This window comes from Pongo abelii, chromosome 10 (assembly GCF_028885655.2).
Source record: "Pongo abelii isolate AG06213 chromosome 10, NHGRI_mPonAbe1-v2.0_pri, whole genome shotgun sequence".
NCBI lineage: Eukaryota > Metazoa > Chordata > Mammalia > Primates > Hominidae > Pongo > Pongo abelii.
This window is the reverse complement of record NC_071995.2, coordinates 110,555,832-110,580,921: the sequence shown is the minus strand read 5'-3', so window position 1 is coordinate 110,580,921 and position 25,090 is coordinate 110,555,832. Positions and strand designations below refer to the sequence as shown.

At 49.7% G+C, this 25,090-nt stretch overlaps 1 protein-coding gene across 1 annotated transcript in view; it reads right to left on the bottom strand.

The window, feature by feature from the left end:
- ALDH2 (aldehyde dehydrogenase 2 family member) overlaps positions 1–25,090 on the bottom strand; it is a 43,002-nt gene that overhangs the window by 8,500 nt on the left and 9,412 nt on the right. The window contains 10 exon segments of the mRNA NM_001131275.1: positions 1,406–1,563; positions 3,228–3,392; positions 8,677–8,861; positions 9,299–9,401; positions 10,042–10,155; positions 10,897–11,025; positions 11,526–11,637; positions 16,220–16,299; positions 18,300–18,440; positions 19,566–19,670. Of these exon segments, the coding sequence (NP_001124747.1) occupies positions 1,406–1,563; positions 3,228–3,392; positions 8,677–8,861; positions 9,299–9,401; positions 10,042–10,155; positions 10,897–11,025; positions 11,526–11,637; positions 16,220–16,299; positions 18,300–18,440; positions 19,566–19,670 (1,292 nt within the window).

The following is a 25,090-nucleotide window of genomic DNA, read 5'->3' as shown; positions in this document are numbered from 1 at the left end:
CCCACCTCGGCTTCCCAAAGTGCTGGGATTACAGGCGTGAGCCACCGCACCCAGACAGTCTGGGTTCTTTCACTCAATGTTATGTTCAAGATTAATCCATGCTATTGCATGCATGGCTACTGATATGGCTTGGCTGTGTCCCCACCCAAATCTCATCTTGAATTGTAGCTCCCACAATTCCCACGTGTTGTGGGAGGTAATTGAATCGTGGGGCCAGGTCTTTCCCATGCTATTCTTGTGACAGTGAGTAAGTCTCACAAGATCTGATGGTTTTATAAAGGGGAGTTTCCCTGCACAAGTTCTCTTCTCTTGTCTGCCACCACGTGAGACATGCTTTTCACCTTCCACCATGATTGTGAGGCCTCCCCAGCCACGTGGAACTGTGTGAGTCCATTAAACCTCTTTCCTTTATAAATTACCCGGTCTCTGGAATGTCTTTACCAGCAGTGTGAGAACAGATTCACACAGCTACTTCATTCCTTTCTGTGGCTGAGCCACGTTTCATTGCATGGACAGATCACATTCTGTATCCATTCATCTACTGATGGACATTTGAGTTGTGTTCACCTTTTGGCTGTTACAAATAATGCTGCTGTGAAGATTCATACACAAGTTTTTATGTGGGAGCACATTTTTCTTTCTCTTGGATAAATACCTAGGAGTGGAATTGCTAGGTCATATGGGGGCTTCATGTATAACTTTTTGAGGAGCTCCCAAACTATTTTCCACAATAAGTGTGCCATTTTCCATTCCCATCAGCAACATAGGAGGGTTCCGATTTCTCCACATCCTTACCAATACTTTAAAATATATATATATATAGCCCAGCCTGGGCAACATAGCAAGATCTCATCTCTACAAAAAAAAAATTTTTTTTAATTGTCCAGGTGTGGTGGTACACACCTGTGGTCCCAGCTACTCGGGAGGCAGAGGTTGGAGGATTGCTTGAGCCCAGGAGTTCAAGGCTGCAGTGAGCTATAATTGCACCCCACAGCACTTCAACCTGGGTAGAATATTTTTTTCTGTCTCAAAAAATAAAACTAAAAATAAATAAATAATAAAAATATAGCCATCCTAGTGGGGGCTAAGTGTGAAGCAGAGACTAAGCTTTTAGGATCAGTGTCACAATCATGGGTCCCTCTGCTCTGGTCTCCTGCCCTGAGGCAGCTGGGGAGGAGCCCCACCACCCCGCTGCCTGCCAAGGACAGGTGCAGGGCCTTTGCACCGCAGAGAAGCTTGATCCTTTGGAGGTGAGGTAGCAGGACCTCTCAAATCGACATCACACCCTGACCCAGGAGAAACTGATCCCAGCTCCCCAAATTCCAGGATGGTCCACCAGATTCCAGAAGGCCCTGGCTTTGAGGAATCTCTGTTGGGTTGTGAGGGGCTGCTGGGAGGCTCTTACCACACAGTGCCCGCCTGGAGGGCCTGGGACAGGTAATTGGCCTTGTCCAAATCCTTTGTGAAGACAGCTGCAGCCAGCCCGTACGTGGAATTGTTGGCTCTCCCAACAACCTCCTCTATGGTCTTGAACTTCAGGATCTGCATCACTGGCCCGAAGATCTGGAGTGAGACAGCAGAGTAGGGGGGTTTGGCAACACGGAGGCACCTGCCATCGAGCTCTCTCAGAGCAGAACAGATGATTCCAGATTGGGGGATAAGCCCCCAGTCATGCTCTAACAGTTCCAGGGGAAGACAACAGCCATCAAGCTCAGCAGAACACAGAGGGAATGGAGCTAACAGGGGCCAACTTCCTCCTGTGGGCCCCGGGCTTTACATACAGTATCCCATTCCTAAACAATCCTGTCAGGTATGTTATTCACACGTGACACGTAGATTTAGTGTCAAAGAATTTAAGTCAGCTGGGCATTGTGGCTCACGCCTGTAATCCCAGCACTTTGGGAGGTCAAGGTGGGAGAACTGCTTGAGTCTAGGAGTTCGAGTCCAGCCTGGCAAACACAGAGAGACCTTGTCTTTACTCAAAAAAAAAAAAATTTTTTTTTGGCCAGGCACAATGGCTCACACCTGTAATCTCAGCATTTTGGGAGGCTGAGGCAGGTAGATCACCTGAGGTCAGGAGTTGGAGACCAGCCTGGCCAACATGGTGAAACCCCATCTCTACTAAAAATAAGAAAAATTAGCTGAGCGTGGTGGTGTGCACCTGTAATCCCAGCTACTAGTAGGGGCTGAGGCAGGAGAATCGCTCGAACCCGGGAGGCAGAGGTTACAGTGAGCTGAGATTGCGCCACCGCACTCCAGCCTGGCGACAGAGTGAGACTCCATCTCAAAACGAGAAAAGAAAAAATAAGCCGGGTGTGATGGCTCACGCCTGTAATCCCAGCACTTTGGGAGGCCGAGGCAGGCAGATCATGAAGTCAGGAGTTCGAGACTAGCCTGATCAACATGGTGAAACCCTGTCTTTACTAAAAATACAAAAATTAGCCAGGCGTGGCTAAAATTGGAGACAGAGTCCCGCTCTGTTGCCCAGGCTGGAGTGCAGTGGCGCGATCTTGGCTCACTGAAACCTCTGCCTCCCAGGTTCAAGCGATTCTCCCGCCTCAGCCTCCAGAGTAGCTGGGATTTCAAGCAAGCGCCACCACGCTGGGCTAATTTTTTCTTATTTTTAATACAGACAGGGTTTCGCCATGTTGGCCAGGCTGGTCTCAAACTCATGACCTCAGGTGATCCACCCACCTCAGCCTCCCAAAGTGTTGAGATTACAGGTATGAGCAACTGCACCCAGCCTGTACTAAAAAATTTTTTTTAAATTAGCCAGTCATGGTGGTGAGCACCTGTAGTCCCAGCTACTCAGAAGGCTGAGGTGGGAGGATCATTTGAGCCCAGGAGTTCAAGGCTATAAGGAGCCATGATTATGCCACTGCACTCCAGCCTGGGCAATAGAGCAAGACTCTGACTGAAAGAAAAAAGGTCATGAGAAGGAGCAGGCAATGTCATTCCTAGACTCCTGGCTCTGAGGGCCAAGACACCAAGGCCTGCAGGCCATGCTGAGGAATGCAGACGATCTCCCAGACAGAGGGTACAAGCTGAAGAGGAGGGACAAGATCAGATACATACTATGAATAGCGTGTTATGGGCACTGGTTCTGGGTATAACTTGAGATCTGGCCCCAAGCCAGCAGATGAGTGACAGCATCAGGATGCCAGGCTGAACTGTTTACCTCACCTCCCACCAAGAATGTTTCTGGAGCACCGGCCCTAGGTGCTCACCTCCTCCTTGGCGATGGTCATGCCATCCTGCACATCTCCAAACACAGTGGGCTGGATGAAGTAACCACGGTCAGCAGCAATGCCCCCACCACACAGCAGCTTCGCCCCCTCTTGTTTCCCTGTGTTGATGTAGCCGAGGATCTTCTTAAACTGAGTTTCATCCACCTGTGGGAGAAGGAACCCAGAGTTATGGAGACATCGGATTCAGACCTCTCCTAGGCTTCAGGCTTAGAATTATGCAGACAACAAGACAACTGGGAAATGGACCTAGGTCATAAGTAAGCAAGATCATAAGAGGAAACACACAGGGCCAATAGCAGAAAACACAAAAAAGGCCCAACTTCCTCAGCCTACCAGAGAAAAGGACATCAAATCAATCTTTACTTTTCAACTATAAGATTACCAAAAAGTTTAGGAAGAAAATACACTGATAGCAAGAGACTGTTACATACACTGTTAGAAGAATGATAGACTGGTACAGCCTTTAGAGCAAGTGGTTTATTAATATTGCTCAAAAATTATACACTCAGATCCTTTGGCCCAGCTATTTAACTTCTAGGAATTTATTCTACATATGCACAAAGAGAAATGAACAAGGATATTCACTAGGGAGTATTTTTTTTTTTTTTTGTATTTTTGTTTTTGAGATGGGGTCTCACTCTGTCACCCAGGCTGGAGTGCAGTGGTGCGATCTCCACTCACTGCAACCTCTGCCTCTCACGCTCAAATGATCCTCCCACCTCAGCCTCCCGAGTAGCTGGGACTATAGGCATGCACCCCTATGCTGGGCTAATTTTTGTATTTTTAGTAGAGACAGGGTTTTGCCTTGTTGCCCAGGCTGGGGGAGCATTTTGTAAAGGCAAAAGATGGAAACAATTCTAAATATAAATCAGTAGAGGGGTTGGTTAAAATTATTAGGGTGCATCCAATATATTGTCATCACTAATAGATCTGTGAACTAACTGACACAGAAAGAAGGCCCAAGATATTCTGTAAAAAGAAGGAAAGCTTGGGCCGGGTGCAGTGGCTCACGCCTGTAATCCCAGCACTTTGGGAGGCCGAGGCAGGCGGATCATGAGGTCAGGAGTTCAAGACCAGCCTGGCCAACATAGTGAAACCCCGTCTCTACTAAAAATACAAAAATTAGCTGGGCATGGTGGCATGTGCTGAGGCAGGAGAATCGTTTGAACCAGGGAGGTGGAGGTTGCAGTAAGCCAAGATCGCGCTATTGCACTCCAGCTCTGGCAACAGAGACTTCGTCTCAAAAAAAAAAAAAAGAAGGAAAGCTTGTAGAACAATATGCACTATATACTCCTTTATGGCGTAAGGGAGAAGGGCGACAGGGTCTCACTCTATTGCCCAGTCTGAAGAGCAGTGGCACAATCACAGCTCACTGCAACTTCAACCTCCCTGAGCTCAGGTATCTTCTCATCTCAGTCTCCCGAGTAGCTGGGACTACAGGTGTGTGCCACCACACCTGGGTAATTTTTATATTTTTAGTAGGGATGGGGTTTTGCTATGTTGCCCAGGCTAGTCTCTAACTCCTGGGCTCAAGTAATTGACTCACCTTGGCCTCCCTCGCAAGTGTTAGGACTACAGGGGTTAGCCACCACACCCAGCCTATTTTTAAAAAAATAAACATACAACAACATAACTGTGTGTGCATATGTGGTTACCGATGAGAATAAAATAAATGCAACAAAGTCTTATTTTTTACATTAAATATCTTTTTTTAAAAAGAGTCAGGGTCTCACTCTGCCACTCAGGCAGCAGTGCAGTGGTGTGATCACTGCTCACTGCAGCCTTGACCTCCTGGGCTCCCACCTCAGCCTCCCAAGTAGCTGAGAGTATAGGCACGCATCACTACGTCTGGCTAATTTTTTTTTGCTTTTTTTTAAAAAAAAAATTATTTATTTTTTGAGGCGGAGTCTCACTCTGTCACCCAGGCTGGAGTGTGCTGGCGCGATTTTGGCTCACCACAACCTGCGCCTCCTGGGTTCAAGTGATTCTCCTGCCTCAGCCTCCCGAGTAGCTGGGATTATAGGCACCCACCACCACGCCCGAATAGTTTTTGTATTTTTAGTAGAGATGAGGTTTCACCATGTTGGCCAAGCTGGTCATGATTTGCTTTTTTTTTTTTTTTTTTTTAGTAGAGATGAGGTCTTGCTGTAGTGCCCAGGCTGATCTTGAAATCCTGGGCTCAAGAGATTCTCCTGCCTCAGCCTCCCAAAGTGTTGGGGTTACAGATGTGAGCTGCCACACATAGCCTAAACACTTTCTCATTAAATTTATTAATGCAAGTTTATATTATCTTAATAATTAGCCACAAAGAGAAATGAGACAAAAAGAAACGTTAGGACAGGTGCAGTGGCTCATGCCTGTAATCTCAGCACTTTGGGAGGCTGAGGTGGGTGGATCACAAGGTCAGGAGTTCAAGACCAGCCTGGCCAACATGGTGAAACCCTGTCTCTACTAAAGATACAAAAAATTAGCTGGGCGTGGTGGTGGGCGCCTGTAATCTCAGCTACTCGGGAGGCTGAGGCAGGAGAATCATTCAAACCTGGGAGGTGGAGGTTGCAGTGAGCTGAGATCGTGCCACTGTACTCCAGCCTGGAGACAGAGCAAGACTCTGTCTCAAAAAAAAAAAAAAAAAAGAAAAGAAAAGAAATGTTAGGACAGGTGCGGTGGCTCACACCTGTAATCTCAGCACTTTGGGAGGCTGAGGCAGGTGGATCACCTGAGGTCAGGAGTTCAAGACCAGCCTGACCATCTTGGTGAAACCCTGTCTCTACTAAAAATACAAAAATTAGCAGGGTGTGGTGGCGTACACTTGTAGTCCCACCTACTCAGGAGTCTGACAGGAGAATTGTTTGAACCGAGGAGGTGGAGGTTGCAGTGAGCCGAGATGGTGTCACTGCACTCCAGCCTGGCTGGTAGAGCGAGATGGTCTCAAAAGAAAGAAAGAAATGTTAGTGCTCCTAGCTGCACTATTCACAGTAACCAAAAGGTGGAAACAATCAAGTGTCTGTCAACAGATTAATGGAAAAATCAAAATGAGGTCTATCCACACAATGGAATATTACTTGGCCTTTTATGTTCTGATACATTCTTGTTACAACATGGATGAACCTTTAAAACATGGCTACGTGGAAGAAGCCAGACACAAAGAACCATGTAGTGTAGGATTCCATTTGTATAAAATGTCCACAATAGATAAATCTATAGGCAGAACATAGATTGGTGGTTGCCTGGGCCTGGTGGGGGGAGCAATGGGGAGTGACTACTAATGGGTACAGGATATTTAGGGGAGGTGATGACAATATTATAGAATTAGTGGTGATGATTGCACAATGTTGTGAATATACTAAAAATCACTGAATCGTACACTAAAATGGTGCATTTTATGCTACGTGAATTATATCTCAATAAAGCTATTAAAGATAGAGATGTTGGAGGCCAGGCACAGTGGCTCACACCTGCAATCCCAGGACTTCGGGAGGCTGAGGTGGGAGGATTACTTGAGCCGAGAAATTCAAGACTAGCCTGGGTAACATAGCAAGACCTCATCTCTTTAAAAAATATGAATATTAGCCTCTAGTCCCAGCTACTTGGGAGGCTGAAGCAGGAGGATCACTTGAGGCCAGGAGGTTGAGGCTGCAGTGAGCCATGATCACACCACTGCATTCCAGCCTGGGCAACAGAACAAGACCCTGTCTCTAAAAAAAATCAAAGAGGGGGATGTTGGGCACATAACCCTGTCCTATGGCAAGGCCAGTCCATCCTCAGGCATGGCTGTGGCTCCCCACTGAGGAACCAGAAATGCAAACTGCTAAAAGAAAGAAGCCTGTCTGAGAAGGCTACCTACTGTATGATTCGTATAAGACAATCTGGAAAAGGCAAAACTATAGAGACAATAAAAAGATCGACCAGGCACCATGGCTCATGCCTGTAATCCCAGCACTTTGGGAGGCCGAGGTGGGTGGATCACAAGGTCAGGAGATTGAGACCATCCTGGCCAACATGGTGAAACCCTGTCTCTACTAAAAATACAAAAATTCGCTGGGCATGGTGGCATGCACCTGTAAGTCCCACCTACTCAGGAGGCTGGGGCAGGAGAATCACTTGAACCCAGGAGGTACAGGTTGCAGTGAGCCGAGATCACACCACTGCACTCCAGCCTGGTGATGGAGCGAGACTCTGTCTCAAAAAAAAAAAAAAAAAAAAAAAAAAATCAGTGGTTGCCTGCCAGGGATCAGGGGAGGAAGAGAGAGAAGAATAGGTGGAGGACGGGGGTTTCAGGGCACAAATATATTTATATGATACTAGAATGATGGTATCATACACATTATGATACATTTGTCTAGGCCCATAGTAAGTACAACACAAAAAATGACCCCGAGGCTGGGTGCCTGACGGCAGATTGCCTGAGCTCAGGAGTTCGAGACCAGCCTGGGCAACAGAGTGAAACCTTGTCTCTACTAAAATACAAAAATTAGCCAGGCGTGGTGGTGCGCACCTGTAGTCCCAGCTACTCAGGAGGCTGAGGCAGAAGAATTGCTTGAACCCGGGAGGCATGAGTCAAGATCGCGCCACTGCATTGCAGCCTGGGCGACAGAACAAGACTCTGTCTCCAAAAAAAAAAAAAAACCCGAATATACACTACAGACTTAAGTCAATAATAAGGTACCAGTATTGGCTCATCAGTACTAACAGATGAACCACACTTGTGCAGGATGTGAATAAAGGGGAAACTGGGGAAACAGGGAGGTGCAAAGGAACATATGGGCACCCTCTGTACGTTCAGCTCTATTTTTCTATAAACCTACAACTGCTCAAAAGTAAAATCCAGGCCAGGTGTGGTGGTTCATGTCTGTAATCCCAGCACTTTGAGAGCCAAGGCAGGAGGACTGCTTGAGCCCAGGAGTTCAAGGCTGAGGTGAGGTATGATTGCACCACTACACTCCAGCCTGGGCAACAAAGAGAGACCTTGTCTCTAAAATATAAATAGGTAAATATATAAATAAATAAAATCAAACAGCTCAAAACATGAAGTGAAATAAAGTCCCTACACTAGCCATATCATGGCTCTCAGACACCAAGTTTCACAGGGCTGTGTATCTTCTGGTGGATACATTTCTACTGATGACCAAGGTCTTGGAAACACACACTCCCTTTTGCAGACACTCCTGGTATTTGTTACACATATGCAATTTACAAAGTGCTTCCCAGGATTAATTTCCACATCACAGCCACCCTGTGAATGAGGCAGGGCAGGGCTTGGGATGGGGAAATGAAGGCTGAGGGAGGGAACATAGCTTCCCAAAGGCACACAGCTGCTGTGTGGTAGAGCTGAGACCTGAACCCAGTCCCAACTGATCTGAGCCCAATGCCGTCTCTGCTTCTCATGCTGGCTCTGGACACCCAGACCCTGCTGCACTGCCTGGCTCACCTGCGGCCCCTGCTCGGTCTTGCTATCAAAGGGGTTCCCGACCACCCGAGACTTGGCCCGGGCAACGCTCCGCTCCACAAACTCATCATAGATGTCCTCCTGCACGAAGGTCCGGGAGCCGGCACAGCAGCACTGGCCTTGGTTGAAGAACAGGGCGAAGTGGGCCTGTTCCACGGCCCAATCCACTGCGGGAAGCGGGCAGGGGACAGAAAGGTGACAGTGAGAAGAGGAGGAGGACCCTGGCCCCGATGGCCGCCTGCCCAATGGAGCCTGTTCCCACCACTGTCAGGGTTGATGCCTGCTGGGTGCCAGAGACAGATACAGGGAGAAGAGGGGCGATCTGGGAGGCCACTGCCAACCAGGACAAAGGGTGTGATGGCGGCAAGTGGATGAGTCAGATAGCAGGGGCGTGGCCTAGCCTGATGATGCAGAGAGCAGCCAGGGAGAGGCTGGGGACAGGCCAAGGCCAGGCCACGCAGGCCCTGCACTGGCGTCTTATCCTGAGGCCCAAGGGACAGCAACCAACACCATTGGGCACTGGGGGTGACAGGATCGGCTGGAGCCACAACACAGGCGGCCAGGGCTGCCTTCAAGGCCAGGCCTCCTCCAGCTGGAAACTCACTATCGGCATCTGACATGATGATGTTGGGGCTCTTCCCCCCCAGCTCCAGGGTCACTCTCTTGAGGTTGCTGCTCCCGGCAGCAACCTGGATTACGCGGCCAATCTGTGGGGAGAGAGAGACAGGAACGAGCTCTCAGTGCAGGGAGAAAGAGTCCAGCACTCTATAGACACAGAACAGAGTCCCCCACGGCTTAAGCGAGCAACTGGACCATGAGAGACCTAGAGAATTTCACCAAATAGACATTCACTTTTTTTTTCTTTTGGACAGGGTCTCGCTCTGTCACCTAGGCTGGAGTGCAGTGGCGTGATCTCAGCTCACTGCAGCCTTGACCTCTCAGGCTCTGGCAACCCTCCTGCCTCGTCCTTCCGAGTAGCTGGGGCCACACGCACACATCACCACACAAGGCTAATTTTTAACCACAATGGCAGTCCTGGTCAAGGAGTCTGACCTGGCCAAGGTGCTTTGATTTGGGGCAAGCGGTCAGCTCTGGGCTGTGTGGAGTCTGGCCAGGCCTGGCCTCCTTAGTCCACATGGGACACTGGCCCCTCCCAAGGGCAGCTAGTGTGGCAACCAGACCGTGAAGGGCTCAACCCTGCCCCACCCCTCCTGGTACCTACAGGGTTGTCCTGGAGGAAGAGACCTCCACTTGACACCCGGGAGCTCACCTTGAGCATGTTGTCCACTGAGGACAGGGGGAGCTTGGGCCAAGGAGGCTGCAAGCTTGAGGCCAGGATCACCTTACCTCGGTGGAGCCTGTGAATGCCACTTTGTCCACATCCTCATGGGAGGCAATGGCAGCCCCAGCTGTGGGGCCAAATCCAGGCACAATGTTGACCACACCAGGGGGAAAGCCGGCCTGTGAGCAAACAGCCAGGGGACATTGGGAGTCACCCTCCTATTCTGAAGGGCTCGACCAGGGGAAGACACATCCTTTCTCAGAGAGGGTGGGACAGTCTGCCAAGGACACGTGGTCAGAAGCTAGTTGTATGGGGCACCACATGGGAATTCTAAATGGGAAGGAGAAGGAGCCTGTTCGCTGGGGTTCCCTGTGTCTTTGCCCCTCCCCTGACAGCATTCACTTAGAACAATAGTGGGTTTTTGTTTGTTTTTTGAGACCGAGTCTTTCTCTGGCACCCAGGCTGGAGTGCAGTGGTGTGATCACAGCTCACTGCAGCCTCAAACTCCTGGGCTCAAGTGATCCTCCTGCCTTAACCTCCCAAGTAGTTGGGACTACAGGTGCGTGCCACCCAGCTGATTTTTAATTTTTTGTAGAGACAGGGTCTTGCTATGTTGCCCAGGCTGGTCTCAAACTCCTGGACTTAAGCAATCCTCCTGCTTTGGCCTCCCAAAGTGCTGGGATTGCAGGCATGAGCCACCAAGCCTGGCCTAGAGCAATATCTTTAATTCTTCAAAGGGGATCTTGCAGTGAAGTCCAATGTGGAAAAAAGCTAAGAGGGAGCCACTCTGGTTCACATGATGATGGGGGCTCCACAAACACGCCTCCCTGTTTAGGGACCCCTGAGACCTTCCTCAGAACTCCTTTAGAATAAGCCTCAGCAAGGGCATTTAGAGGTTAAGACCGGGACAAGCCACGTACCTCCTTGATCAGGTTCGCCACATAGAGGGCAGTGAGGGGTGTCTGCTCAGCTACCTTCATCACAACCACGTTTCCAGTCGCCAAGGCTGGGCCCAGCTTCCATGCTTGCATCAGGAGCGGGAAATTCCACTGCAACAAACAACAGCAGCCCTCGAAATCCAAGCTTCCTCAGAGAACTACACTGGGTAGCAGAAGGTGGCAACCTCAGAGGGCAGAAGCAGCACCGAGTTCTCTGAACCCTGCGTGTCCTCCCCTAACTCCATCCATCGTGGTTTTAAGATGGATGGATGAGGCAGGTGGTGCACAAGGACGACAGACTCACATTTATCCGTGCTTTTACGTCCGTGACACCATGCTAAGCCCTAATTACCTCCCTAAGACAGGCACTATGTTCATTTCCACTTTTCAGATGGGGAAACTGAGGCTTGGGGGATAAGTGATTTGCCCAAGGTTACAGAATTCACGAGTAGCAGGGCTGAGACTCAAACGAGATTGGCTTTTTCAGAGCCCATCTTCTTACCTGCCACCCAGGCTGCCTTCCGACGCCACCCCCAGAACCTCTGCAATGAGCCTGGCAAACTGCCAAATCTCAGGGCACCCTGAAGAAACTCCAGGGAGGCTGGACTCACCGGAATGATCTGCCCGCACACCCCCACGGGTTCATGGCGTGTGTAGCTGAAGAAGTCTCCGTCAATGGGAATGGTTTTCCCGTGGTACTTATCAGCCCAGCCAGCATAATACCTTTAAACAAAGAAACGTTCAAGCTCGAATCAATGATTGTCAGGGACCCCTGCAAACCCTGGCAGAAAGAGAAGACTCAAACTGGTCCAGCTGAGTCTTTCTGAAAACTGCCCTTGCTTTTGGCTTATTCAGAGAAAGACAAGTGACTGCAAAGGTCACGATAATCTACTCTAGGTAGCTAACCCCTAAGCCTCAGAATCGCCTGGGGTTCTTGAAAAAACACCAGATCCCAGAAGTCCACTTCCAATCTACTCAATCCCACTCTCTGGGGTTCATGCCCAGGAATTAGATTTTTTTTCTTTCTTTCTTTTCTTTTTTTTTTTTTTCAGACAGAGTCTCGCTCTGTCACCCAGGATGGAGTGCAGTGGTGTGATCTGGGCTCACTGCAACCTCCGCCCCACGGGTTCAAGCAATTCTCTACCTCAGCCTCCCAAGTAGCTGGTATTACAGGCACCCACCACCACGCCCGGCTAAGTTTTTGTATTTTTAGTAGACACGAGGTTTCACCACCTTGGCCAGACTGGTCTCAAACTCCTGACCTCGTGATCCACCCGCCTCGGCCTCCCAAAGTGCTGGGATTACAAGTGTGAGCCACCATGCCTGACCTTCTTTGTTTTTTTTAAGAAACAGGGTCTTGCTGGGCGTGGTGGCTCACACTTGTAATCCCAGCACTTTGGGAGGTCTAGGTGAGCAGATCACGAGGTCAGGAGTTCGAGACCAGCCTGGCCAAGGTGGTAAAACCCCGTCTCTACTAAAAATACAAAAAATTAGCTGAGTGTGGTGGCGGGTGCCTGTAATCCCAGCACCTCGGGAGGCTGAGGCAGAAGAATCACTTGAACCTGGGAGGCGGAGGTTGCAGTGAGCCGAGATTGCGCCACTGTACTCCAGCCTGGGCAACAGAGTGAGACTCTGTCTCAAAAAAAAAAAAAGAAAAAGAAAGAAACAGGGTCTTGCTCAGTTGCCCAGGCTGGAGTGCAGTGGCACGATCATAACTCACTGCAGCCTTGACCTCCTGGGCTCAAGTGATCCTCCCACCTTAGCCTCCTGAGTAGCTGAGACTACAGGCGCACGTCACCATGCCTGGCTAATGTTTTTAAATTTAGTGGGTCTCCCTATGTTGCCCAGGCTGCTCTCAAACTCCTGAGCTCAAGTGATCCTCCTGCCTTGGCCTCCCAAAGTGCTGGGATTACAGGCTCGAGCCATTAGCACCTGGCTAGTGACCTGGGTTTGAACATGGGTTTGTGACCCTGGAAGAAAGCTAGCTAGGGGGTTGCCAATCTATGCAAGCCCAGGCATTGCAGCTTCCCTCCCCCAGATCTATACAAACACAGTCTACATGACATGTGTTTTGCAAGCCCCAGAAGTTATTTCACTAGCACAAAAGCAGAATGTCAAAATTCAGGAAAGCATGCGGCCCCAACTGAGATGTACCAGGCTGCTCTCTCTAGGGTGTCCTTGCAGAGGGAGTTTTTCACCCTTAGCACTGCTGACATTTGGGGCTGGAGAATTCTTTGTTGTGGGACTGTCCTGGGCATTGTACGATGTTGAGCAGCATCTCTGACCTCTATCCACTAGATGCCAGTAGTACCCTTCCCCTTGCAGTCGAGGCTGCCAAAAATGTCTCTGGACATTGCCCAGTGTCTCCGGGGAGGCGTGATTGCCCTGGCTGTGTGCGCCTGTTGTGAAAGATACTGACTGTTTTCTTTTTTTTTTTGAGATGAAGTCTCGCTCTTGTCCCCCAGGCTGGAGTACAGTGGCGCGATCTCAGCTCACTGCAACCTCCGCCTCCCAGGTTCAAGTGATTCTCCTGCCTCAGACTCCCGAGTAGCGTGCCTGCCACCACGCCCATCTACATTTTTATTTTTTTATTATTATTATTTTTTCTGAGACAGAGTCTCGCTCTGTTGCCCAGGCTGGAGTACAATTGCGCAATCTCAGCTCACTGCAAGCTCCGCCTCCCAGGTTCACGCCATTCTCCTGCCTCAGCCTCCCGAGTAGCTGGGACTACAGGTGCCCGCCACCACGCCCGGCTAATTTGTTATATATATGTATATATTTTTAGTAGAGATGGGGTTTCACCGTGTTAGCCAGGATGGTCTCGATTTCCTGACCTCGTGATCCGCCCGCCTCGACCTCCCAAAGTGCTGGGATTACAGGCGTGAGCCCCTGCGCCCGGCCTAAGTTTTGTATTTTTAGTAGAGACGGGGTTTCATCATGTTGGCCAGGCTGGTCTCGAACTCCTGACCTCAGGTGATCCACCTGCCTCGGCCTCCCAAAGTGCTGGGATTACGAGAGTGAGCCACTGCGCCCGGCCCAACTGTTTTCTTGTCCAACCTCTACTCTTCTGGCACTGCTTCCTCCCCACCACCTCTGTTTACATGTCACAGGGAGGCAGCGATTATGTACACAAATGATCTGTCCACCCTTGGCCACAGGAGGCCAAAATCAAGGCCAGCCACTCAGGGTCCTCCCCCAGGAATATGGCATTACAATTAAAAGATGACAGCTTAGCCTGACTGGAATCAGGCATGGAGGTGCAAGAACAGGTGGTGTGGGCTACCAGGTCCCAACGTAAAAACTGGCCCTCAAAGCCAGTGTAGCTCTGAGGAGAATGAAGCAAGCAGGGAGGTGAGTGAGACTCAATGGCCTTTTGCATTAGAGACCCCTTGACTCTATCGTCTAAGCTGGGCTCAGTGAATTTCTTTCTTTTTTTTTTTTTGTTGAGATGGAGTCTCAGTCTGTCACCCAGTCTGGAGTGCAATGGCATGATCTCGGCTCACTGTAACCTCCATCTCCTGGGTTCAAGTGATTCTCATGTCTCAGCCTCCTGAGTAGCTGGGATTACAGGCATGTGCCACTACTGCCTGGTTAATTTTTGTATATTTAGTAGAGATGGGGTTTCACCATGTTGGCCAAGCTGCTCTTGGACTCCTGACCTCAAATGATCCACCCACCTCAGCCTCCCAAAGTGCTAGGATTACAGGTGTGAGCCACTGTGCCTGGCCTCAGTGAATTTCTGGCAGCTCCAACACATGGGCTTTAACAAAGCTCTTGTTCCTTGGTCATTGAAATGTTTATGATTGTTGGACATAGTAACTCATGCCTGTAATCCCAGCACTTTGGGAGGCCGAGGTGGGAGGATCGCTTAAGCCCAGGAGTCCAAAACTAGCCTGGGCAACATAGCAAGACCCCCGTCTCTACAAAAAATTTAAAAAGTATCCAGGCATGGTGGTGCACGCCTGTGGTCCCAGCTACTTAGGAGGCTGAGGTGGGAAGATTGCTTGAGCCCAGAAGGTCAATGCTGCAGTGAACTATGATTGTGCTACTGTACTCCAGCCTGGGCAACAGAGTGAGACCCTGCCTCAAAAAAAAAATTAAAATTATCAATCAATCGCCAGGTGCAGTGGCTCACGCCTGTAATCTCAGCACTTTGGGAGGCCAAGGAGGGTGGATCACGAGGTCAGGAGATTGAGACCATCCTGGCTAACACGGTGAAACCCCATCTCTACTAAAAATACAAAAAATCAGCTGGGTGTGGTGGCGGGCACCTGTAGTCCCAGCTACTCAGGAGGCTGAGGCAGGAGAATGGCATGAACCCGGGAGGCAGAGCTTGCAGTGAGCTGAGATTGCACCACTGCACTCCAGCCTGGGCGACAGAGCAAGACTCCGTCTCAAAAAATAATAATAATAATCAATCAATCAATCAATCAAACATTTTTGATTAAACTAAACCCAAAGCTAGTAAAAGGAAGGAAATAAAGACTGAAACAGAGATAGACAAGAGAGAATATTTTCTTGAATAGAAAAATAATAAAATCAACAAAACCAAAAGTTTTGTTCTTTGAAAACATTTACAAGATGGACAAACCTTTAGCTAGGCTAAGAAACAGAGAGAAGACCCAAATAAGTAAAACTGAAAATGAAGACAACACTACAGATCTTACAGAGATAAAAAGGATTATAAGAGAATACTGTGAACAATTGTACACCAACAAATTAGATAACCTCGATAAAATGGACAAGTTCCAAGTAACACAGAAAGTACCAAAAGTAACTCAAGAACAAGAGAAAGCATTTATGACTAAGTCACAATTTGTGATATTGAAGGATTTTCCCATGAGCTGGAGTCTAAATGGAGTAGGCTTCTCTGACTCCTGTGATCCTTTTGAATTTTTGTAATTTATTCGTTTTTCGTTTTTGTTTTTGAGACAGAGTCTCACTCTGTCACCTAGGCTGGAGTGCAGTGGCATGATCTTGGCTCACTGTGACCTCCACTTCCAGGGATCAAGAGATTCTTCTACCTTAGCCTCCTGAGTAGCTGGTATTACAGGTGTGCGCCACAATGCCCAGCTAATTTTTGTATTTTTAGTAGAGATGGGGTTTCATCATGTTGACCAGGCTGGTCTCAAACTCTTGACCTCACGTAATCCGCCTGGCTCAGCCCCCCAAAGTGCTGGGATTATAGGCATGAGATACCGCGCTCTGCCCCTTTTGAATTTTTGTAATTTAATTTTTACCTCCTAACAACGTTGCCTCCCCTTTTCCCCTGCCAGAACAAAGAACAGGAAAGCTGAGCCCATACCGGAGACATTTGAGGACCATGTCCAAATCCACCAGGTAGGAGATGACATAGGGCTTGCCATTGTCCAGGGTCTCCAAGGCCTGAGAAGAAAACAAGGTCAGCAGAGACGTGGGTGCAGGAATGAGAGGAAAACAAAGGGCTGACAGAGGGCGCCAAGGCTGGGACTGAGAAGGGCTGGTGCAAGCCCAGGGTGAGAGTCCCCTTTGTGCCACCAAATGTCACTAGCATCTCTGGACTATTGCCATGGTCTCTCCAAAGGCAGGGAGGAGGAGGAAGGGGGCCAGGCAGGATGAGGCACCAACTTCTCACTCAGTGATTTCACAAACACACTCTTTTAGCTTCTGCTCGCTACCATATCCAGGTGCTGGGATAGAGAACCGCGTGGAGCTTACAGAGCAAAGAGACCGTGCATAATGACACAAGTCCTCAGTCACATGTGTTAAGAGTGCTAGAGGCTGGATGTAGTGACTCGCACCTATAATCCCAGCACTTTGCGGGGCCGAGGCGGGTGGATCACCTGAGGTCAGGTGTTCGAGACCAGCCTGGCCAACACAGTGAAACCTTGACTTTATCAAAAATACAAAATTAGCTGGACATTGTGGTGCACACCTATAATCCCAGCTAGTGGGGAGGCTGAGGCAGGAGAATTGCTTGAAATCGGGAGGTAGAGGTTGCAGTGAGCCGAGATCGTGCCACTGCACTCCAGCCTGGGTGAAGAGTGAGACTCCATCTCAAAAAATAATAATAATAAAAAAAAGAGTGCTAAAAAATAGAAAGCAGGGAGCCAGGCTGCCCAGCCCTGTCTAGAAACATCAGCCAGAGATGAGCCCTTTAGGCTAGAACCTGAATGATATGCAGGGGGCAACTGGGCAAAGGGGATGGTACAGATGGCAGCAGGGTGAAGAGCATCCCAGGCAGGTGCAAGTGCTGATGCTCAAAGAGGCTTGGCCATCAAGCATGGGAGCCCAGGCTTGGGAGCACATGTGAATGTGAGGACTGCAGTGCAGCATGACTCAGATGATGGAACTAGAACAGGCTGGGTCATTTTTTTTTTTTTTGAGACAGGATCTGACTCTGTTGCCCAGGCTGGAGCGCAGTGGTGCCACCACAGCTCACTGCAGCCTTGAACTCCTGGGCTCAAGCAATCCTCCTGCCTCAGCCTCCCATGTAGCTAGGACTACAGGCATATGCCACCATACTCAGCTAGTTTTTTAACTTTTTGTAGAGACAGGATCTTGCCATGTTACAGGCTGGGTCTTACAGACCATGCTGAGGATTTTATCCTAAGGACACCGCATGCCATGCAGGGATAAGAGCAGAGTGCCATGTATAATCTGCCTTCTGGAAGGTTTGCTCTGGCTTCTGTGTGCAGAATCAATTGTGGCTGGGAGGAGATTGCCTCCTGGTTTTTTTTCCTCTTGCAGCCAGGGAGAAGGCCCACCATGGAGGGGCCCAGGGAGAGGTGTCCCTTCCCAGTGGTCTCTCTCCTGGGAAGGCCTCCCTGACACAGTTCCTCTCCCCTCCCCCAGATCCTTCTTGCTTAGCCAAACCCGCCGCATCAAAGGAGACACTAAGGCCGGGTGCGGTGGCTCACGCCTGTAATCCCAGCACTTTGGGAGGCTGAGGCAGGTGGATCACTTGAGCCCAGGAGTTGGAGACCAGCCTGGCCAACATGGTGAAACCCTGTCTCTACTAAAAATACACAAATTAGCTGGGCATGGTGGCTTGTGCCTGTAATCCCAGCTCCTTGGGAGGCTGAGGCAGGAAAATCACTTGAACCCAGGAGGTGGAGGTTGCAGTGAGTCGAGATGTCGCCAGTGCACTCCAGCCTGGGCGACAGAGCGAGACTCCATCTCAAAAAAGCAAAACGAAACAAAAAAACAAAGGAGACACTGAAAGGCTCCTCTGGTTAGTACAGAGGTGCCCCCTAAAGGTGTCCATCCTACGCCATTCCCATCAGTCCCGTGTCAGATGTGTGGCCCCTGGCTGTTCACAAGATGCTTGGTTCCTGGCTGTTCACAGGATGCTGCGAGTCCATTCGCCACGTGGGATCTGAGGGGGAGAAGGGCTGAGGACTCACTGCCAGGTAGGTCCGGTCCCGCTCGATCAGATCGGCCAGGCGGTTCAGCAGCCGGCCCCTGTGTGATGCGTCCATGCGGCGCCAAGGTGAGCCCAGCTGGAAGGCGGCCCGGGCGGCCTTCACTGCCTTGTCCACATCTTCCTAGAAAACACAGGAAAATTCAAGCCTTCCTGGAAAACTCAGGCCTTCTCAGTAATAACCAGCTCCGAATACAAACACATCCAGAAGGTCATCAGCACATCGCTGCACAGAAAACCTGCCCCGTAAACAATGCTCCTAGCCCAGCAGAGCCCTGACGAGCACCAGACTTCAGCAATGGGGTTGAATAACATGACCTTCTCCTCCTTTCATGAAGTCCTGGTGGGAATGAGAATCCGGATAATTTCTGTAGTTTCTTTTTTTTTTTTTGAGACGAAGTCTCGCTCTGTCGCCCAGGCTGGAGTGTAGTGGCACGATTTCGGCTCACTGCAACCTCCATCTCCTGGGTTCAAGCAATTCTCCTACCTCAGCCTCCTGAGTAGCTGGGATTACAGGCAGACGCCACCACACCTGGCTAATTTTTGTATTTTTAATAGAGACGGGGTTTCACCATGTTGGTCAGGCTGGTCTCAAACTCCTGACCTCATGATCCGCCCACCTCGGCCTCCCAAAGTGCTGGGATTACAGGCATGAGCCACCGCGCCTGGCCTGTATTTTCTTAGTTTTAAATTATTTATTTGTTTCTTTGTTTACTTTAGAGATGGCATCTCACTATGTTTTCCCGGGCTAGTCTCAAATTCCTGGGCTCAAGTGATCCTCCCACCTCAGCCTCCCAAAGTGCTGGGATTACAGGCCTGAGCCACTGCGCCTGGCCAAAAACACAAAATATTTTTACTAAGAGTCTAATTTAAAAATTTTAAACATAATTATCAGTTTCAATTGGTTCCTACAGTCTATACAATTCAAACCTCCACAGGAGCTAGATCTTAGGAGACCCAAATTCTACCCAACAAGGTTTCCATCTCTGACCTTCAACTTCCAGGTCTGGAAAGAAGACACTGTATTAGATATTTGCTGAATTCACTTCCAAGTCTATAGTTCTACACTAAGTGAATTAACACCGTTGTCTGCAGGCAAGTTTCTATTGATTAATTTACTCGGAATTTTTCATTGGTATCTGTTACTTGCGAAAGTAATACACATATATGGTAAAGCTTTCACCACACAAAAACATATAAAATAGAAAACGAATCCATCCCTCCCCCAAGGTAAGTCACCAGTTCTCACCTTGTCCCCTTCAGCTACCTGACAGATGACCTCTCCAGTGGACGGATTGACGGTGGGGAATGTTTTCCTGCTGACGGCATCATGCCATTCATTGTTTATGAAGATCTACAGTGAGAAGGAAAGAAGTTCTCAGGACCAGCTGTCAACTTAATACTGACTACCAGTATTGTAAGGAAAAAAAAAACAAGAAAAAGCAAATATGAATTAATTTCAGAGTGGTGTAGCCTACAAATGAAAAGCACAGGCCTTGCAGACAATCTAGGCCAGAATGCCCACTCCGCCAAGTGACCTTGGGTAAGTCAGTTGACTTTTCAGTGCCGCGGTTTCTTTAAAAAATGAAGAGAATGTTCCTACTTGTTCTAGTTATCCATTGCTGTGTAACAAAGCACCCTAAAACTTGGTGGCTTAAAATGATTTCTTACCTCCCACAGGAGAGTCCCCTGGTTGGGCTCATCTGGGCAGAGTTCCCTTGTGTGGCTACAGTGTGAGGACAGCTGGGGCCAATAGTCATCCACCTCTGAGGCTGGATGTGCAAGATGGCTTCTGCACTTACTCGTCTGGCACCACGTGGCTGCTTGGGCTTCCTGACTGCATGGCTGGCTCAAGCTAGTCCAACTTCCCACATGGCAGCTGGCTTCCCCTGAGACAGTGTTCCTAGAGACCCAGGTGGAAGCTGAAAGGCTTCCTAAGATCTAGCTTCAGAAGTCACTTGGCCTCATTTCTGCCACCAAATTCTGTTGGTCAAAGTGAGTCACAGCCTCAGCCCAGAGTCCCAGGTTGAGGAGAGAGCCTCCCCTTCTCCCTAGAAGGAATGGCAAACAATTTGCAACCACCTTCATTCTATTCCACTCCCACACAAATTTGTTGTGAGAACTAAATTAGATTATTCTTTTTATTGTTTTTTTTCTTTTTTGAGACAGGGTCTCACTCTGTTGCCCAGGCTGGAGTACAGTGGCGTGATCATGGCTCCCTGTAGCCTCTTCCTCTTAAGCTCAAGTGATCCTCCTGCCTCAGCCTCCTGAGTAGCTAGCTGGGACCACAGGCACATGCCACTACGCCTGGCTAATTTTTGTATTTCTTGTAGAGACGAGGTCCCTCTATGTTCCCCAGGCTGGACTCAAGCGATACTCCCTCCTCAGCCACCCAAGATCCTGGGATTGCAGGCATGAGTCACCATGCCCAGCCTTAGATTATTATTTCACTCACTCAGCAAATACTTAATGAACACCTGCAATGGGCAGGCACAGTTCTAGGGCTGAGGACAGAGTAGAGCCAAAAGCCAACAAAGACCATGCTCTCATGGTGCCGAAGAAATAAAGAGGCAATCAAACACAGAAGACCACCTCAGACTGTACAGAGGAAGGTGAAGGGAAGAACAGGATCCAGAGAAGGTGACTAAGGTTGGGGGGTAGAGAACTCCAGCCGTAGTGGTAGGGGCAGGTCGCCCTGAGGAGCAGACATTTGACCGAGTCCTGAATGATGAAAAGGAGGGGTCCACAGGAAGAGCTGGAGGACCAGCAGTCCAGGCTGTGGAATAGCAAGTGCAAAGGCCCCAGGGCAGGAATAAGTCTGGTAGATTTGAGAAAAAGCAGAGGTGGCCAGAGTTACTGGTGAACCACAAACGAAGTGATAAAAAACGGGGTCAGGGAGGACGGCGGGTCCCAAGACGGTTCCGCCTCTAGAATGTAATTCAGACCAGGCCATCACCCAACCAAGCCACATCTGGGGGAAAGACTTCCTTCCTCATGAGGCCAATGTCAGAGAGCTAAACCCCTCCATTTGCTCAGAGGAAGGGTCCTTACTTATTACCTAAAGTCAACTATTAAAGTGCAGGGCTGCATGCGGTGTTCATGCCTGTAATCCCAGCACTTTGGGAGGCTGGGGTGGGCAGATCACCTTAGGTCCGGAGTTTGAGACCAGTCTGGCCAACACGGTGAAACCCCATCTCTACTAAAAATACAAAAAATTAGCCAGGTGTGGTGGCGGGCGCCTGTAGTCCCAGCTACTCGGGAGGCTGAGGCAGGAGAATCGCTTGAACTCGGGAGGCAGAGGTTGCAGTTAGCCAAGATCACACCATTGCACTCCAGCCTGGGCAACGAGAGTGAAACTCTGTCTCAAAAAATAAAAATAAATACATACATAAAGTGCCAGAGTTCGCCCTCTGCTTTCCAGGCACTGGGCGATGGTCTTGGGGAGTGCAGAGAAGACATCTCCCAGCAAGCTGTTCCCTTCAGGCTTGGTAAACCAGTCTCCTGGCAGGGTCCATGGTCACCTCGCCAGTGCTGGGGCAAAGGCTACAGGTGACATGAAGGCAAAGACATCTGCCTCTCTGCCTGCCTTCCTTGGGAGTCCCTTTGGCCCCAGCATCCCTGCATGTCCTGGTCCTGGCCTAGAACTCCAGTGAGACATCTGTGGTCACTCGGGGCCAGAGTCTCGGACCATAAAGAATACCAAGCTGCCAAGCAAAGCCTGGAGCGAGGCGCACAACAGGGCTGGGGAGGGGTGGCCAGGCTCACTGGTCAAAAGCAGACATTTGGCCTGGCACTGTGGCTCACACCTGTAGTCCCAGCACTTTTGGAGGCCAAGGCATGAGAACTGCTTGAGCTCAGGAATTTGAGACCAACCTGAGTAACATAGAGACCTCCATCTCCACAAAAAAATGAAAAATTAGCCAAGTGTGGTAGCATGCGCCTGTAATCCCAGCTACTTAGGAGGCTGAGATGGACGGATCACTTGCTTGAGGCTGGGAGGTTGAGGCTGCAGTGAGCCATGATCACACCACTACCTCCAGCCTGGGTGACAGAGCAAGACCCTGTCTCAAAAAAGAAAACACAAAAAGGAGCAGAGGTTCAAGACAAGAATCTGGGTGGCCGGACACAGTGGCTCAAGCCTGTAATCCCAACAATTTGGGAGGCCAAGGCGGGAGGACTGCTTGAGCTCAGGAGTTCGAAACCAACGTGGGTAACATAGTGAGACCCTCTCTCCACAAAAAATGAAAAATTAGCCAGGTGTGGTTGTGTGCCTATAGTCCCAGCTACTCAGGAGGCTGAGGTGGGAGGATCACTTGAGCCTGGGAGGTTGAGGCTGCAGTGAGCCGTGATTGCACCACTGCACTCCAGGCTGGGTGACAGAAAAAGACTCTTAAAAAAAAAAAAAAAAAGAATCTGGACGAATATGGGCTTTTTTTTCCCCCTGAGATGGAGTCTCATTCTGTCGCCCAGGCTGGAGTGCAGTGGCGCAATCTCAGCTCACTGCAAGCTCCGTCTCCCAGGTTCACACCATTCTCCTGCCTCAGCCTCCTAAGCAGCTGGGACTATAGGCGCCTGCCACCACGCCCGGCTAATTTTTCTGTGTTTTTAGCAGAGACGGGGTTTCACCGAGTTAGCCAGGATGGTCTCAATCTCCTGACCTCGTGATCCGCCCATCTGGGCCTCCCAAAGTGCTGGGATTACAGGCATGAGGGTTTTTTTTTTTTTTTAGACAAAGTCTGGCTCTTGTCCCCCAGGCTGGAGTGCAATGGAGTGATCCCAGCTCACTGCAACCTCCGCCTCTCAGGTTCAAGCGATTCTCCTGCCTCAGCCTCCCGAGTAGCTGGGATTACAGATGCCTGCCACCATGCCCGGCTAATTTTTGTATTTCTAGTAGAGATGGGGTTTCACCATGTTGGCCAGGCTGGTCTCCAACTCCTGACCTCAGGTGATCCGCCTGCCTCGGCCTCTCAAAGTGCCAGGATTACAGGCGTGAGCCACCGCGCCTGGCTGAATATGGGCTCTTTTGCTCCTGATTTTGTCACATGGGACAAGGACCTCACCCCTGTGTCTTTGTTTCCTCATCTGTAGGGTGGGAATCACCCTAGAGCCCCCTTTTTATAAAGCTGTGTGACGGTCTGAAGTCTCTGTGCCAAGCATGGAGTGAATGCCCAACACCATGACGATGGCAGGGTGGAAACAGAGTGCCCCAGGAAGGAGTCGTTCAGGTAAGGGCCTAGCAGGAATCATATTCCCAGGCTGAAATTTGTTCCGCATAATCTCTATGGTGGAATCCGCAGCTGTGCACCCACAGGAAAGGCTCTTGGCACCGGAGAAGAACATGGGTAAACATTAACCGGGCTTCTGGAGGCGTGTTTGTGTGGTTTCATATTAGTTAGTCAATCGTTAATTTTTAGGGAAATGGCACCCTTCTTTCTTTCCACGGGAGGGCTGGGTCATTTCCAGTGTGGGGACAGGTGTGGCAATAAAGAGTTCAGGCTCAAAGCCAGGAGACTGCCATACCTAAGTTCAAGCTGGACTATGCTGTGCCTGGGCAGCGGGCCCTGGGTGTTTACTCCCCGACTCTGAAAGTCAGCTCCTCCTCGGGGTGCCTGTGGAGGAGAAGGGAGTTCCAGGGTCTGCCTGCTGGAAGATGGGGGCTCACAGGCATGGGGGGCAGGCAGGCAGCCTGTAGCCATTGCGTGAACATCCTTCTCTCCTTCCCCCTGCAGCACAGGCTCAGGGTTCACACCTCACACACAACTGCCTCGCAGCAAAGCACTTGGGTCAGCAGGCTGAGGAGAGTACAGAGAAGCACTAGGCTGGGCTAGGTGGAAGTAGGTCTGGTTGGCCTTGTACTATTCCCAAGCTTCTCCTTCCTCCCCCACCCAGGGAGAAAGTCCACTCAGCCCTCTGCGTGTCATGGACACGGCTAACATTCACTAGCTGCCCCTCAAGAACCAGACCCGCACCAGCGGTTCTGTGTACTTGGATTGTTCCCATTTAAACCTCATAGCAAACCTAGGAGATGAATTTCATCCTCTCCACTTCACAGCAGAGGATGCTAGGCACAGAAGAGTCCAGCCACTTGGCTCTAGGTCACACAGCAGCAAAGGCAGAGCCAGGCTTTGAAGCCAGGTCTTTGGGACTCCAAGGCCTGTGTTTTTCCCTCAGTTCTTCCAACTCCAACCTCCAGCCATAGCCCAGGTCTGCCTTCAAGGAGGCTGGAATTCTGATTCCCGAATCTCCATCTTTATGGTTTACTTACTGACTCAACACAGGTTGATTTCAAATTTTGATTCTGAGCCAGGCACAGTGGCTCATCCCTGTAATCCCAGCACTTTGAGAGGCCAAGGCAGGTGGATCATTTGCGGTCAGGAGTTCGAGACCAGCCTGGACAACATGGTGAAACCCCGTCTCTACTAAAAATGCAAAAATTAGCTGGGCATGGTGTCACTTGCCTGTAATCCCAGCTACTCGACAGGCTGAGGCAGGAGAATTGCTTGAACCTAGGAGATGGAGGTTGCAGTGAGCCAAGATTGCACCACTGTACTCCAATCTGGGCAACAGAGTCTCAAAAAAAAAAAATTTTATTCTGCATGTTGTAAAAAGCATCAACCTCAAAGCCAAACAGATCTGGGTTTGAATTTTTTTTCTTAAATAAAGGTGGGATTTTTTTTGTATTTTTTGTAGAGATGGGCTTTCACCATGTTGGCCAGGCTGGTCCCAAACTCCTGTGCTCAAGTGATCCTCCTTGCCTTGGACTCCTAAAGTGCT